This window comes from Macrobrachium nipponense, chromosome 41, assembly GCF_015104395.2.
Source record: "Macrobrachium nipponense isolate FS-2020 chromosome 41, ASM1510439v2, whole genome shotgun sequence".
Taxonomy (NCBI): domain Eukaryota; kingdom Metazoa; phylum Arthropoda; class Malacostraca; order Decapoda; family Palaemonidae; genus Macrobrachium; species Macrobrachium nipponense.
The window spans coordinates 40107418-40124260 of record NC_061102.1 but is presented as its reverse complement, the minus strand read 5'-3'; the positions used below and the strand labels follow the sequence as shown (position 1 = coordinate 40124260).

Genomic DNA, 16843 nt, shown 5'->3' with positions numbered 1-16843 from the left:
TAAAATCGAGTTGTTAAACCGATTTGAGTTTCTATTCTATATGTTTCATGGGGTAGACAGTTTTTTAAGCTTCTCGGTTTAGACAGAATAATCATAGATCTTCCATTTAAGGAAAAATACCGCATTGTTCAAGAATACTGAGTGTATTCAGTAAATATCTTGGCCTACGTTGCAAAGACTGGTTTATTATTCAAAGATCTTCTTTAATAAAGGGTGAAGTGTTGTTTTATCGATTTCCTTTGGGTTTAACGAGAAACTTCTCTTTTTTTTCTTTTTTTTGCTGACAGTATAATATAATTTCGCTATTAACTTCTGTGATATTCATCAGGGTGGAATATTTGCCAAGGCTTGAATTTCTAGACAAGATTTTTTCATAGGAGTCGATGGTATGAGGTCCTCCAAAATGACTTTTAAGATTTTGCAATATAATTTTGCTTCTTAATAATAGTTGATGCTTTATTGTAACATATCTGCGGTGTATTCTGTACCCTATGCAGCATACACAAATCAGACTGAAAACATGCGTAAGCTTAAAAATTTACATGGACTGTTTAGGAATATTATTTTCCTCTTGAAGAAATTCGATCAAATATATCTAAATAAATTTTCGAAGATGTCTGGAACGAGGTTCTTTAGGAATGTTTACCGCAGGATTCGGACCATCTTTCAAAATTTTATACTTAATTATCCTTTCATTAATTAAGTTGGCTTCGTTACTACATATGAATTTACACCTTTCAGTTTACACTTGGCAAGTTTCATACTACATACAGTTTCACTGTGCACTGAGACAAGTATCTTCCGGACAGTTTTAAACGTTGATATAAACTTTCTTAGCTTCATCAAACTTTCATAGCACGCTTAAAAGACTAGCATAGCTAAAAGGGAAAGTTAGTAATATACGTAGAACAATTCTACTGGATGGATGGATGGATGGATGTATGATATTTAGGGCTAAAGCCCAGGCACTGGGGCCAAGAAGGTCATACAGCGCCGTCATGAAGGTTAAATAATTTGAATTATGGTAAATGAATGAATGACTTAGTGAAAGAAATGATGAATAAAATTAGATGTGACCAATTAATAAAATAAAAATATGAAGTTTAATGAATGGCGTGATATATATAAAAATAGTTTAATGTCTTTAAAAATCTGTATGATATGATATATAAAGAATTAACTAAAGGTTATTAAAAATTTGTATACGCTATAAAAAGGAGATGAGAGCAGAAATATCTGCTTCATCTCCCAAGATATTCGAGAGAGATTAACCCTGGAAATATCTTGGTCGTTGGTTAAAATATTTGGGGCAAACCATCAGAATGGGCTGCACTGTTAGTATCTCGTCACAGTAAGCACACACTGGTGGGCTGCTTTCCTTCTAAAATAAACTGATGGGTTAAATAAGAGTGTACAATCCTTAATATCGTTAAAATAACCTCTCTTCGTCTGTCAAGCTGGAATGGCGAAGGGCACGGCAGTATACTAATTTTCATATTTCTATACTTACTATTTTTGGCAAGAAGAGAAGTCCACCTTTCTTGCCATTTACGTAATACATAAGACCCAATATGACCTTTTAGATCTGTATGAGGCACTTTTCTGAAAGTTGTTTCTGGTAAAACACTAGCAGCTTTCGCTTCCCTGTCTGCAGTCTCGTTTCCGTGAATCCCCACGTGAGAGGGGACCCAACAGAAAGAGACTGACTTACGCAAACAAGATTTACGAAAAAGCGACTCCTGATCTTTTTGAATTAATAGATGAAAGCTGTTCCATTTTTTAATAGCTTCTAAAGTGCTTTTAGAATCTGAGTATGTGACAAAATTAGTTTCAATGTTTTGAAGAACTAAATCCAGGGCAGAGACTATAGATGTTAATTCGGCAGTGAATATTGATGCACAGTCAGGTAATTTGGCTGTATATGCTGTATCACCAAGGCTAACAGCACACCCAACACCACAATCTGACTTTGATCCATCTGTAAAGATGTTCACATAATTAGCATGGGTAACGTCGTGCTCTAAGAATTTTCCCCTAATCTCTTCTTCAGTGCAGTCTTTTTTGCAAAATGATTTCTTTCACACCAATGCTTCCGGAATAAGCCATGGAGGATTTACAGGATGTTCTACTTCCAGGACTTTCTGGGATTTGAGATGGTTATCCCTAACATCCTCATTCAGTCGAATTTGGAATGGTTTAGAAGCTCTTGTGCAAGTGAAATTTCACGAGTCTGTTTCCCTGAGTACTTGAAAGGAGGGATTTTTGGGAGCACTTTTCATTATAGCCACATATCGCAACCCTAGCTCTTGCCTTCTTAGATCAAGGAGAACATGATCTGCTTTCAACAGGAGAAGTTCTAAAAGCCCCTGAGCATATTCTCAACCCCATGTTCTGTACAACATCCAATTCCTTTAGCTTGGTTTTACAAGCTGAGAAATGGATCTGACAGCTATAGTTTAACATGGAGCGACACAGCGAGTCATATAGCCTCAGAAGGGATTTTTTAGCCCCCAACTAAATTCGGAAACAACCTTTGAAATATTCAGATTGTTTAACATTAATCTTTAGGGCATTTATGTGGCTGGCCCATGTTAATTTGTGGTCAATAATCATCCCCAGAAATTTTATTTCATTTTCATAAAGAATGATAGATCCTTTTAAACTAAGTGTGGGAACCTCTTCCACACGCCAGCATCCGCTAAATCTTACTGCAACTGTTTTGGAAGAGGAGAATTTAAAACCATTCTCATCAGCCCACTTAGTAATTGCATTAATAGACCTTTGCAGATGTTTACACTTAAAACGCTTCCTTTGGGAACTACTTCCTCCTGCACAAAAGGTTGAGAGAAAGTTTCCCACTTTTACCTTAAAAATTCTGTCCGTTAAAAAGGAATAAATAAATCTGATCATTCTTCCACATATGCCCATCTTGTGCAATTGCTTCATGATGCCAATTCTCCAGGCAGTGTCATACGCTTTTTCAAGGTAAAAAAAGTACTCCGATGGTCTGACATTGTTTGGCAAATCATTGCTGGATTTGGTTGGTCAGCCTCAGCAACGGATCAAGGGTGGTGCGGCTTTTCCTGAAACCAAATTGAAATGATGATATTAATCCTTTAGTTTCTAGGTGCCAAACTAGTCTAGTATTTATCATTTTCCCCATCAGCTTAAACACACAGCTGGTAAGAGCTTGGTCTATAGCTGGTGGCTAGGGAAGCATCTTTATTAAGCTTTTTAATAAGAACAACTATGGATATTTTCCAGTCATTGGGCAAAATTCCAGTTTCCCATATTTTGTTTATGATCTTGAGTAAATATTTTTTGACATCACCTGGAAGGTGTTTAAGCATTTCATATATGATTGTATCCTCACCAGGAGTTGTGGATTCACTAGAGGAGAGCACCTCCCGTAATTCTTTCAAGGAAAACTTGCTTGGGTTTCATTACCAGCTTTTATTAGCAAGTTCTTTCCATAACGTTTTAAATTTCCAATGGAAATGGAACCTACCTTGCTCTCAATACATTCAGCAGCGTTTATAAAAATTTTTCCTCCCTCCTTGTAGCTAGCAATATGCCATATAGGGGTAGGAAGCGCTCTGGTACCTGGCTGGTCCATGTTCTTCATTCCTAGGGATAAAATCAAATGGTTCATTATTTAAATTTTTCACTGAAAACACTTTTGTGCTAAGAACTGAATCATTGAGAATGTGGCCATGGAGTCTTTGTTGTCCCTCACTAGCTTTCAAGGGTGAGGAAAATTTAACATAAGCAGAAAATGACTGCTTGTCTTTTTCTAGAAGTAATTTAATTCTTTTTACTTTACCAAATTGTTTCATTACACTATACAAATGCTCATAATCTAATGACAAATTTATATCAGTGCAATGAACGACTCTACTATTTGGATCAAATCCACCCGATTTACCAACACCTTAGTGTCTCGGTGTTTGGTTCTGTCTGACAGACGAGCTCATATCCATGTTCATCCCAGAAGTCGTTCCAGGGGAGGGAAAAACTAGTGACCAAATCCATAAAGCTTTGCCAGTTCACATTCAGAAGTCCAAAAAGTGCGCACCCAACACCCAAGAGCCCTGCTGAGACCCCAACAGCTTCTAATGCCTAGACTTCCCAACCTAACAAACCACCCAAGCCCACAAAGTGAATCCACGATATTAAGCACACATACACCAGACCACCTCACACACACTGGCTCACCTACACACCCAAAACTGTTTGGTTTTATCAAGAAAGTATCGTGGATCAGTCAGGTATTTGCATTATCCACCAATGGCACAAGTGAGAGTTGACTCCAATAGCCCAACCCATACCTTACCCTTTCGGGATAGCATCAATACGCTTGCAGTGGCCCAGGTATAAGCCAATCTGCCTGCTGGGAGTTCTGCCCCCACTAATGGGGACTGACCCCCCACTCTAAACGTACTGGTGGGCTTCCGGACAGAAGCCAGGAGTCCCATCCCCAAACACCAGCCCCCCACTGGATTCCATTACCTGGAGATGATTCTGCCCTCAAGATAGCAATAGGAAAATCCCATCACTATCTCTTAGGTCTAAACCATATATCAGGTGGAGTCTCAACCACCCCAACTCCCATAATTAGCTTTGAATGCAAACCCCTTCTGAAGCGCGATCCCTTCTCAGACTCACCTAAGCTGTAAAATTTTACAAAAAGTGGAAAATTCCACAAAATTACTCAAAAAAATTATTAATACATGAGACTCTTCGACTCAAACCCGGGAACAGATTCCTGGGGTTCAAGAGCCCCCTCACCACGTTAAGGTGGTCTCATATTGAGGGGGGAATTCTATTTATACAATAAAGCTGTCCTGTGAATAAAGAGGAAGCAATCGTCATAGACGGATAACCCAATGGGAATGAAAAGCTGGGGTCGGTATCAGCCAGGCCATCAACTCTTAAAAGCCAAAATAGCTAAGATGGCTGTGGACACAACAGAGAATTGAACATCTTATTCACTGTTTCTGAATGACTGAGTGGAATCGAGAACAACAACTATGCAGACTATTAGGAATAATTTCCAGCTATAAGAGTAAAATTTTCAATCTTACATCAAAATAAAATTTCTAGCTTTAAGAGACTTCGGTTAACATATCTGTGAACGGAATTGTCTAAAGAGAAGAATAAAACTCTTTCATTTGATATCGAAACTAGGGTCAATTTGGAAAAGAACGAGTTATTACCATAGACCAGAAATTAAGAGTTTTGTATATTAGACTCATTGTAATGATTACACTTTCATTCTACGCAATAATCATGTTTCATGTGCAATCTGAATAACTCTGGTTGAGTACACTGAAGCCTCACTGATGAGACTTAAAATATTTGAACCACGTGTGCATCTGAGCAAAACATTCATGCTTTATAGTGTATTAAGTGTATAAACATGTGTGAACTTAGCACAACCAAGTGACTGAGACCAAATTGCTCAATGGAGAATTTTTTTAAAAACTTGGCTCCTGGGAGGGGCTTTTTCATACTCAGCTATGCTAAAGTGATGATACATTTCTATTTTTGCTTATGAAGTCAAATGGAGAAAATTAATATAAATGAATCTCTAAATCACGATATAAAAAAACACCAAAATTTATTATTTGATTCAAGATATACAGGATTATATCATTATTCATTAATCAAATTATATCACTTATAAACTATATTGTGTTGGTTGTGAAAGAGAGAGACAATGATATTATTTTTCTAACTAATGTTCAAACGAGCTTTTTCTTCTTCTCCAGGTTGATTTGTATTCTGGAGCTTTATTCATCAACCAAGCCTTGAAATGGGACATCTATGGTTCCATCATGGCACTCCTTGCCCTGACAGCTTTATTCACAATGACAGGGGGTTTAGCGGCTGTCATCTACACCGACACGCTCCAGTTCTTCATCATGATCATCGGCTCCCTTGTTGTTATGGTCATGGGTTGGTATCTTCTTGATTAGTCTTTTTATTTGACACAAAGTACACAAGCTGAGCATTTTACTTTTTTTCTATTATTTTTTTATGATTTGATTTGAAAGCATGCAATTACTTTCCTTACATTTGGCATAATTTTTAGAGTATCTGAAACACTATTTGTGGCCACTGGGTCATCTTACAAGAACTTAATTGTCTTAAGCCCAGCTTAGCCTCAAGGGCTCCATGATTCGGCAGAATCCGTTACAAGTCGAGCTGGGTTTCTACCCAAGTAGAGGGAAACACATTAGTCTGACCTTGCTTCTGCTCTTGGGATTGAGAAAAGTACCAGGTCCAAGAAACTCAATCACAATACAAAGACTACAAAGGTGAGATTGCACATTACCAGCTCTAATATTTGTGTCACACCACCGGAACAGAACCATGCAGGTGAGCAGGAAAGTATGTTACATGTCTCAGATAGGCAAGCACAGTCATAACCAGACTCATGAACTGAGGCACCTGTATTGCCCACAATCACGTACCCCTTGGAATGGGTATCAGCATCACCATCTATATATACAGATAAATGATAGCCAAGTAAAGATTTCTTAGCCTTCCTGCAGAGGAATGCCTTCTGAGCTTTCTCCTTGGGATTACTAAGTCCAAGGAGGAGAAAGACTAGGAAGAATGTGGACAGATCTACTGAACTATTCCAACATCCAATGACACCACAGTCAATGCAGATACAATGAGAGTACCAAGAATATTGGCAAAAGCAGCAGTTTCACAAGCAGAGTCTTAAGAGAAAACTAAAAGTAATGCAATGTGATCCTGAAAAGGATCCTGAAGCATCAAACTGTAAGAACCTTTGGCCTAAAACAAATGTTCAAAGCGGGTAAACACAGAAGGCTTGTCCATGATGCTTAACAACATCCACAAAGCTTTCAACAGCTGCTTTATCTCTTGGGGATGTCTTCGTGTCGCACTATCAGAGGCCAGAAAGAGTAAGTACGTAAGTGGCAGGGAGGGTAAGAGGGGTGGGCCTGGCAGGTTTCCCAATCCTAATACCATACACAGAGCAAGCAACTAAGTCATCATCTGGTCAGGACATGCCCTCCATGATGGCAGGGTATGAGAAGACACTTGGTCCAGAGGAAGGAGTAGAAGTCAGGGTAGGCACAGTACAGAAAGGGGTGATCACCACCTTCCTCCATGAACCATATCTCTCCCACTGGGCAGAAAATCACGGCACACACACACAAACACAACACAATTCAGAGACTTAATATACACTCTTAAACTTTGCATAACAAATGCAAAGAATAAGGGTCAATTGCAAATGCAGAAATGAAATGCTCATACATTTTATAAAGTCCACAAATAATAGGCTGATCATTTTCATAAGGGGAAGAAGAGTCAGGCAATCACCAAAATAATGATAAAAACAACCCCCAGTTGTAAAACAGACAACAAAACACATGAGAAAAACTGTCAACAACAGCCACATCATGCCAATGCCTGTTTCTCCCTCAAAGGGAGTGTCAACAGAGAGGCACAGGCTTCTGGTTTATTAGCATGGCTAAAGGGCTGAGGTTTCTAGAGCCAAGCTCTTTTTTTATTGACCCCATTTACAGCTGGATGAAGTGGTTAGTCGTTTGCTGGGAGCAATTCCAGGTCTGGCAAGCTTGAGCCAAGCACTATACTACTTGGCAACAACACCCACTTTTGCTTATTGCATTTTATACTAGATGGACGTTAGAATCCCCACATTCCTACACAATTACACACACACACACACATATATATATATATATATATATATATATATATATATATATATATATATATATATATATATATGTGTGTGTGTGTGTGTGTGTGTGTGTGTGTGTGTGTAATTAAAAGCAGAAACTGAAGCTCTCATGGCTACATAATATTTTATACAAAAATTGTAAAATTTTCCTTTTTGACAGGTTTCCAAAAGGTCGGTGGATATGAACAACTCCAGTACAAGTATATGCAAGCAGCACCAAAACTCACTTATGAAAATACAACCTGCGGTGTTCCTCGAAAAGATTCCTGGATAATGCTTCGTGATCCCGTGAATTCTGACCTGCCCTGGCCTGCATTTCTTCTGGGTCAGACCCCGGCGTCAATATGGTACTGGTGTGCTGACCAGGTAAGTTCCAGTTGACAGTCCAGAATGATGACTGTGGTAGAGGGTGTTTTCGCTTGAGTGCTAAAGGTAAAACAAGGTGAAAATAAAAGAATAGATTCATCCATGCAGGTAGAAAGATAAGTGAAAAAGAGTGACGTTCGCTGGTTGTTTTAGGTTTCCTGTATGAAGAGATTTTTGTCGTGTTTGGCATCACTAACTGAAGAGCAAAGAAACCGGTAGCTATTTAAGAATTGCATTTTCACAATTTATTCAAGAACTCCACTGGTAACGCCTTCAGTGAAAGAGAGAATGTTTAAATGAGCAGAGGCACTTTTTCCTGTTTAAACAATCAATTGGTGCCGTTAGTACAAAATTATTTAAAGACTGTACCAAGCAATTATATTTCAGCCGTTTTTTCTATGACTAAACTGTCAAGGAAGCTTATTTATGATAGTGACTAAAATTATCAGTTCATCAGCGTCTTAAATTATGCGCCTACTCCATCTATCCCATTTGCATTCAAGATTTTTACACGTTTCTTGTTCTTACGCTGTTTTTTTGTCTTCTCTTTGTCTCCCAAACTACATGACATATTAGAGGGCCTACTACTTCTGATCCATTTACTTGACAAATTTATATGATGCATTGATTTTATGCATCTGACGCATAGACATATTTGAAATCTTATTATTCAGATTATCGTGAAAATTCCAGAAATCTTCAATATCAACACGATTAATGTAATTAATGCATTCAATACATTGTACCGCCGGATGTGAGAAGCTTCAAACATGCTCTAAAAACATAAAAAGTTTTATGATCTTTTATAAACAATTTGGACCTAATTTAATGACCAACTTTTTCAAATACATCCACGAAAAATGGGCTTTAGATTTCGTTGTATACTGTAAATATTGTTGATTCAGCTGTGTGGAGGACTGTTGTTGTGTCATACTATTCACACGAAATTTTTTTAAACATAATGCAAGCGGACTGGTGCAGTTACACATCATCTGGAAAGAATGATCATGGTATAACTACCATAATTGTATTTTCCGATTTAGAAATCAAGAGATGATATCTTCATCTAAATATGAGAGGAACTGATTGATCGTAAGTTTTCTCATGAGACCAAATTGAACTGCTATGCTTACTCTTAAGTAATACAGTCGAACCATTTGCAGTTTGTGTCTTGACTGCTATTTAATTGCGAGACAGCATTAATAAGACATTAGCTACATGTTCCTTTTCCCTCTAAAATTTCTGTGTTAAACTTCACTTTGGTCTACCGACCAAATCTAGTTGGATTCATCTGGTCCTCTCGTGTACATCCTTTATTTGCTGTATTAGGCCCCGTCCACACGGCCGAGCTTTGCTCGACGAACTTTGTTCGATGTGACGTCAGAAGCGGAGAAACGCGGGAGAGTTCTGACTTTTCTCGCAGTTTCTCCGCTTCTGACGTCACAATGGACAAAGTTCGTCGACCAAAGCTCGACCGTCTGGACGGGGCCTTACTCATGTACAATGGAATGGAACACGAAACTTAGGTACAATGTCAAGCACTAGAACCCATAGGGTCATTCAGCGCTTAAGTACTACTCGTGTAACTATGGCGAACAGCAAATGAGTCTTCCAAAGAGTAATGATCATATTTCACTCATTAATATCTTTGCTACGTTGTTAAAGGGTCAGATTTTTGTAATCTGACGTGAAAGTGACCTCCAGCAAATTGTGGCTAGTGCGTTTCAAAGTAATATTATGAACTATCAAATATTTATCCTAACAAACCTTGAGTTAAGACTGTGAAACTTCATACAGGCTCTACACTAAAAAAATCTTAACAAATTTACTGTTTAATTTGAAAATTTTCCGCCCTTATTTTCACAAGACTTCAGTTCATGTCCTATCCTCCTAATAAAAGAACTTGTAGCATGATTTCTTGATATCATATTCTCATTATTGCCATTTGTTGATTTTTTCATCAGTAAAATAAAGTGCCGTATACTAGTGTATTACAAGTACAATATGTACATATAAGTGTACAATGGGGAAAATAACATTCCCTTGTAGAACTCCACTATTTGCTGAAGGTTCACTTCACAAGACCCCATCAACATTATAACTGCATCAACTTTGTTTATGAATAATTTAAATCAGCTTTCACTATTCAACAAAAATGCCACAGTGATGCAAGACCTATAATACTGGTCTGTGGCTGCTTACAATGTCTCCTTGTAATAAAAAACCTCAATCACAATTATGATAAAAATTCTAAAAAACAAAGTTTATTGGAACAGGAGTGTTATAATGCTTTATTTTGTGGATCCCGCATAGAGATCAAAGTCTTGACTAATTTTTGCGTAATTATAAACATTTACCCACGTTGAAAAAAAGACTTACAAATTAAAGCACATCTTCCCATTGCTCTAAATTTCAGTAAACGCAATTTTGATGTAGGTCAACAACACCTCAAATTTCAAAACAAGCCTAGTTTTAAAGATGAGAATATATACTTTCAAAGGGTGCTAGCTTCACAAATGGGTTTAGGAGATGGCGGAGACTAGAACTCTAAAAATATGGCACTTTTTGGCAAACCCTTAAAGTTACAGGAATAACTTTTTTTTTCTTTTTTTCAGATGATGATCCAGCGAACGCTTGCTGCCAAATCTCTCTCTCATGCTCAGGGTGCCACAATCTTCACGGCCTACATCAAAATCTTGCCTTTCTTCGTGATTATTCTACCAGGAATGATATCCAGGACACTCTTTCCAGACGATGTTGCTTGCGTTTTGCCTGAAGAATGTTTGCGAGCTTGTGGGTCAACCTCATCTTGCTATAACTCTGCTTATCCTCGCCTGGTGGTTGGTATCATGCCAGCAGGACTAAAAGGCTTCATGATGGCTGTCATGCTAGCTGCTCTGATGAGTGATCTGACGTCAATCTTTAATTCAGCCTCGACTCTGTTCACCCTTGATTTGTGGTCTAAAATACGTCCGAAAGCTAAAACCCGTGAACTGCTCATTGTTGGTAAAGTATTCATTATCCTCTTAGTCGCAACATCAGTAGCCTGGGTTCCAATCATAGAACATCTCCAAAGTGGTCAGTTGTTCATATACATCCAGAAGATAGCAGCGTACTTAGCACCACCCATTGCTTGTGTCTATGCCATGGCTGTCACGTGGCCAAGAATGAATGAGAAAGGAGCCTTTTGGGCTCTCATGGCAGGCTTAGTTATTGGAACCATTAGGATGATCCTGGATTTCTCTTATGGTGTTCCTAGCTGTGGGCAGGAAGACACCCGACCATCAGTGATCAAAATAAACTTCATGTACTTTGCAACACTTCTCTTTTGGCTTACTGGATTAATTGCAGTCGTCGTTTCTTATTTGACAAAACCCCCTGAGGATTACATGGTTAGTGTAATTTTTTAACAAAACTGATTTACAGGTGTACCTGTAACTTCTTAATGAAGTATATAATGGTCTATGCTTTCATATAAAGAAAACTTTCATCATTATTAACATAAACCATAGATTACTGCTAATTATCTATTGACCTGAACTAACGTTACACAATATTTCTACAGTCAATCAAGTAAATAAATCTTTGGGATACCCAAGGCTCATTACGTCCTGCATTACTAATGGCCCACTTTTCTTTGACAGCTGATTCGGACAACATACGCCAGACGCTTTGACACTGGCAAAAGAGAAGATGACTTACAGCAACAGACACGGCATGTAGGTGACATACAGCTAGAAGTGTCCCGGGGAACAGGAACTGGTAAGCATATAAAACTTCCCTTAAAAACTGGGGTATATTTTGATCATTAAAATAATTGTAGGACACATAAAAAAAATATAAATAAAATTTATGGATCGTTAAGACACAGCTTAGTAGCACCAGTTCTTGTCTTAATAAAATAATACACAATGTATATACATATATATAATTTTTCACTTACTTTGGGAATAAATTACACCAAAAGGAAATTATAACTAATAAGTGCATCCACCCTCGAATTCTAGCAGAATAGATGAACTTAATACTACAATTCTCATTGGGTGTAGACTTTTCCAAGGCATGGTGAATTCAGTATTAAGTGGTATTGGTGGGTTAAGATTTTCGCGTGCTTGTATGTGTGTCATACGTAATATATAACTATATATATTATATATATATTATATATTATATATAATATAATTATATATGTATATATATATATATATATATATATACATATATATAGTATAACTTGACCACGAAATACATAAAAGGTGATGCTATGTATAAATAAAGGTAATGCCAAGGAGGAAAATGAAAACACCAGAACTGCCGAGATCTTTTGGTCTTAACGATCCTTTACTCAAGGCAAGACTGATCAGAACAAAAAAAACACAGTACAGGTAAGCATCTACAAACGGATATTACAGGATTAACAAAAGGTCCAATTCACTTTAAAGAAACGAAAAAAACGCCCGTGGGAAAGATTAAAGATCTTAAAAGCAGCCACCCACACGTGGTCAAAGGTAATTTAGTCAGAAAACAATATATTTTGAAAACAAAGAGGCATATACGACCGGACAGTACAAATTTAGTAAATTCCCGAAGGATAGATTAAGGATTTAGGAGCGGTGCGGTCATACACACTGGTCAAAGGAAATTTAATTCGAAAAACAATACACTTTGTATTAGTAACATGAAATTTATAAAAATGTTCAAACAATGAGTGAGAAACGAACATAAGATATAAATATAGTGAACAAGAGAGAGAGAGAGAAAAAAAAGAACTAATTAATTATTAGTTAATTCATTTATTTTAAAGTCCTTCGTAAAACTTTTATGAATATATGGGTCCAAATGGTACAATCCCAGACTAAGATTGAGTTTTTTTTTATCAGTGATTTGTATAATTGCTGATTGCAGTAAATTTCTTGAAACATAATCATTAGACCTAGCAATTACAGAGCTATTGTCCCAATTTATACGAGATTTTTCGCTCAGATGGATGAATAGTGCATTTGAAGTCTGGGCTGTTCTAACTGAATACATATGCTGCTTAATTCATACATCTAAATTTTTGCTTGACGGGCAATCCTTACAAGGAATTTCGTAAATGATGTTATTTGTTACGGGACTATTCTTAATTAGCATACTTTTAATGGTGTTTTCATAAGAGAACACAACATTAACATTATAAGATTTAAATATTTATTTTATGGTTTCAAATCCACGAGAGTAAGGCAAGCTAAGTACATTTTTAAGGGTTTCTTTTTCATTATTAACAACACTATAAACTTTTTGAGAACTTTTTGATAACCTAAACAAATTATATGAGGTGGGTAGCAGAGATCATGTGGGTAGCAGAGATCATTCCCTATCTTATTATGTATTCTATTTCTTGGTCAAGATATTGTGGACTCGTCGCAAAGCATGTAAGAACACGGAAGAAAAATATCAATTTTAATATTAAGATGGTGGGCAGAATAAAAATGTACGTATGTTAGGTTATTTGTGGGTTTCCTATAAATACTGAATTTACATTGGAAAGACTCTATGTATTCATACATCTAGGAAAGGGATGTCATTGTTATTTTCAATTTCAACAATGAATTTTTTGGATGGCCCTAAATTATTCAATTTAGACAATAAATCTTTTACAGCAATACCAACAGGTAAGACTACTAAGATGTCATCTACATATCTGAACCACTTTAAGGGGACGAGTGTGATATTCGGGAGGTGTTGTCTTTCAAAAAATTCCATATATAAGGGGTTGCCCATGGCCATACCAAATATTTGTTGGTAATATTCTCCATTAAAAGCCAACAAATATTTGGTATGGCCATGGGTAACCCCTTATCACCTCTCCTTTCAAACTTATATATTGAATTTTTTGAAAGACAACACTTCCCGAATATCCCACTTATCCCTTTGAAATGATTCAGATATGTACTAGTTGATATCTTAATAGTCTTACTTGTTGGTATCGATGTAAAGGATTTATTGTCTAAATTGCATAATTTAGTGCCATCCATAAAATTTACTGTTGAAATTGAAAATAACAATGTCATCCATTTCCTAGATATATTAATACATAGAGTCTTTCAATGTAAATTCAGTGTTTATAGGAAACCCACAAATAATTTAACATACGTACATTTTTATTCTGGCCACCATTTTAATATTAAAATTTCAATTTTTTCTTCCATGTTCTTACGTGCTTTGCCAGATTGCAAGTCCACAATATCTTGACCAAGAAAATACATAAAAAAGATAGGGAATGATCTCCGATACCCACCTCATATAATTTATTCATGTTATCAAAAGGCTCACAAAAAGTTTAAAGTGTTGTTATTATGAAAAAGAAACCCCTAAAAATGTACTTGGCTTGCATTACTTTCGGGGATTTGAAACCATAAAATCAATATTTAAATCTTTTAATGTTAATGATGTGTTCTCTTATAACAACACCATTAAAGGTATGCTAATTAAGAATAGTCCCGTAATGAATAACAATATAATTTACGAAATTCCTTGTAAGGATTGCCCGTCTTTTTATGTCGGTCAATCAAGCAAAAATTTAGATGTATGAATTAAGCAGCATATGTATTCAATTAGAACAGCCCAGACTTCAAATGCACTATTCATCCATCTGACGAAAAATCTCATCGTATAAATTGAAATTGGGGCAATAGCTCTGTAATTGCTAGGTCTAATGATTATGTTACAAGAAATTTACTGGAATCAGCAATTATACAAATCACTAATAAAAAAACCTCAATCTTAGTCTGGGATTGTACCATTTGGACCCATATATTCGTAAAATGTTTATGAAGGACCTTAAAATAAATGAATTGCCTAATAATAATCAATTAGTTCCACATGTTTTTAGTTATTATTTTCTTTCTCTCTCTCTCTCTTGTTTGCTGTATTTATATCTTATGTTCGTTTCTTACTCAAAGTTTGAACATTTTTGTAAATTTCATGTTACTAATAAAAAGTGTATTCTTTTTAAAATTAAATTGCCTTTGACCAGTGTGTTTGACCACACTGCTCCTAATAAATCCTTAATCTATCATTCGGGAATTTACTAAATTTGTACTGTCTGGTTGTACATGCCTCTTTGTTTTCAAAATGTATTGTTTTCTGACTAAATTACCTTTGACCACGTGTGGGTGGCTGCTTTTAAAATCTTTCCTCTAAACGACAGGCGTTTTTTTTTGTTTCTTAAGTGAATTGGACCTTTTGTTAATCCTGTAATGTCCGTTTGTATATGCTTACCTGTACTGTGTTTTTCTTTATTCTGATCAGTCTTGTCTTAAATAAAGGGTCGTTAAGACCGAAAGATCTCGGCAGTTCTGGTGTTTTCCTCCAGTATATATATATATATATATATATATATATATATATATATATATATATATATATGTCTATCATATTACCGTGATTCATATACATATATCGAACTACAAAAGTCCATTAATATCTAATTCGCTCTACCTCGGAATTAATATATTTTCATATATGTTTAACCGTGGGGGAATTTATTAAGCGATAATAGAATTGGCGATCGACAGGCGCGAACCATCGACCTCTCAATTCCAGGACTGGCAGTGAAGCCCCAGATCACCCCGCCACCGGTGGCGTGATGGTCTGGGGCTTCACTGCCAGTCCTGGAATTGAGAGGTCTTTTAAAATCTCGGCCTGGAGAGGCTCCTCCCTCATTTAGGACACCTGTGGAGAGTAAATCTAGGCAGCCAATGGAAGTAGAGATGATTTAGGGAGAACGGAGGCTTTCAGTTCAGAAGGGCAATTGAAAATGTGTGCAATTATTTATAGAAGGATATCGCCTTTCCTTGGTTCTGGCTTAAAATCCTGAACAATATATATATGTACATATATGAATATAATATAAAACCCTGTTACTACTTTTCAGAGGGAAGTCAGGCAACCCTGATGAGCGAAGGAAGTGAGAACAAATGCATAACTGGTATGAAGAAGTCTTGTACTTGGCTGTGTGGTCTCGAGTCCCTTCCAGACACCCAGGAGAACAAGGAGGATCTGGAGGAACAACTGCAGTCACTGACTTCACTGGAGCAGAATCGTTTTGCCAAAATTGTTCTCAACATAAATCTCATTGTAGTCGTAGTGGTTGGCATTGGACTTTTCACCTATTTTACAATTGATCCATTTCCCGAGGGTTATGATCCTAAAGCAAATATATCGCTTTACATTGATATTTAATATTAAGGTTTTCAGTTTAGATCACCACAGGGAAATGAACGCCTTTACCAGAATTCATTAGATATTTTAGTGATAAAAATATGATGGTTCAGGTTGTCTTACAGAAACAGTTTAATACTGTCTCAATACAAATTTTCAGGTAATAATATACATGCACAAACATAAAACACACACACACACACACACACACACACACACATATATATATATATATATATATATATATATATATATATATATATATATATATATATATATATATATATATATATATATCCCTCTGGATAAAGGTACACTAACGTCTTATTCATGTTAAAGGGTTCATGGGCCGACAGATTCAGGCCTTTTTTAGTTCTTCCTATCCAGGAACCAACTAGACTACATAAAACTTGACTTCACTGGTGATTTGTATGAGACTGAAATGTTCCGTTGTATGATTTTAAATGTGATAGTGGCGACTCATAGAATTATAGTACGGCAGGAATAAGACTGAAAAATCAAAAG

At 36.5% G+C, this 16843-nt stretch overlaps 1 protein-coding gene across 1 annotated transcript in view; it reads left to right on the top strand.

Annotated features, from left to right (window-relative positions):
• Nucleotides 1-16614, top strand: part of LOC135212830 (sodium/glucose cotransporter 4-like) — a 42526-nt gene extending 25912 nt beyond the window's left edge. Inside the window, exons 6-10 of the mRNA XM_064246601.1 lie at nucleotides 5772-5958; nucleotides 7908-8113; nucleotides 10729-11505; nucleotides 11758-11875; nucleotides 16032-16614. Of these exons, the coding sequence (XP_064102671.1) occupies nucleotides 5772-5958; nucleotides 7908-8113; nucleotides 10729-11505; nucleotides 11758-11875; nucleotides 16032-16339 (1596 nt within the window). The 3' untranslated portion in view covers nucleotides 16340-16614. The remainder of the gene's footprint in view (nucleotides 1-5771; nucleotides 5959-7907; nucleotides 8114-10728; nucleotides 11506-11757; nucleotides 11876-16031) is intronic.
• The last annotated feature ends 229 nt before the right edge of the window (nucleotides 16615-16843 follow it).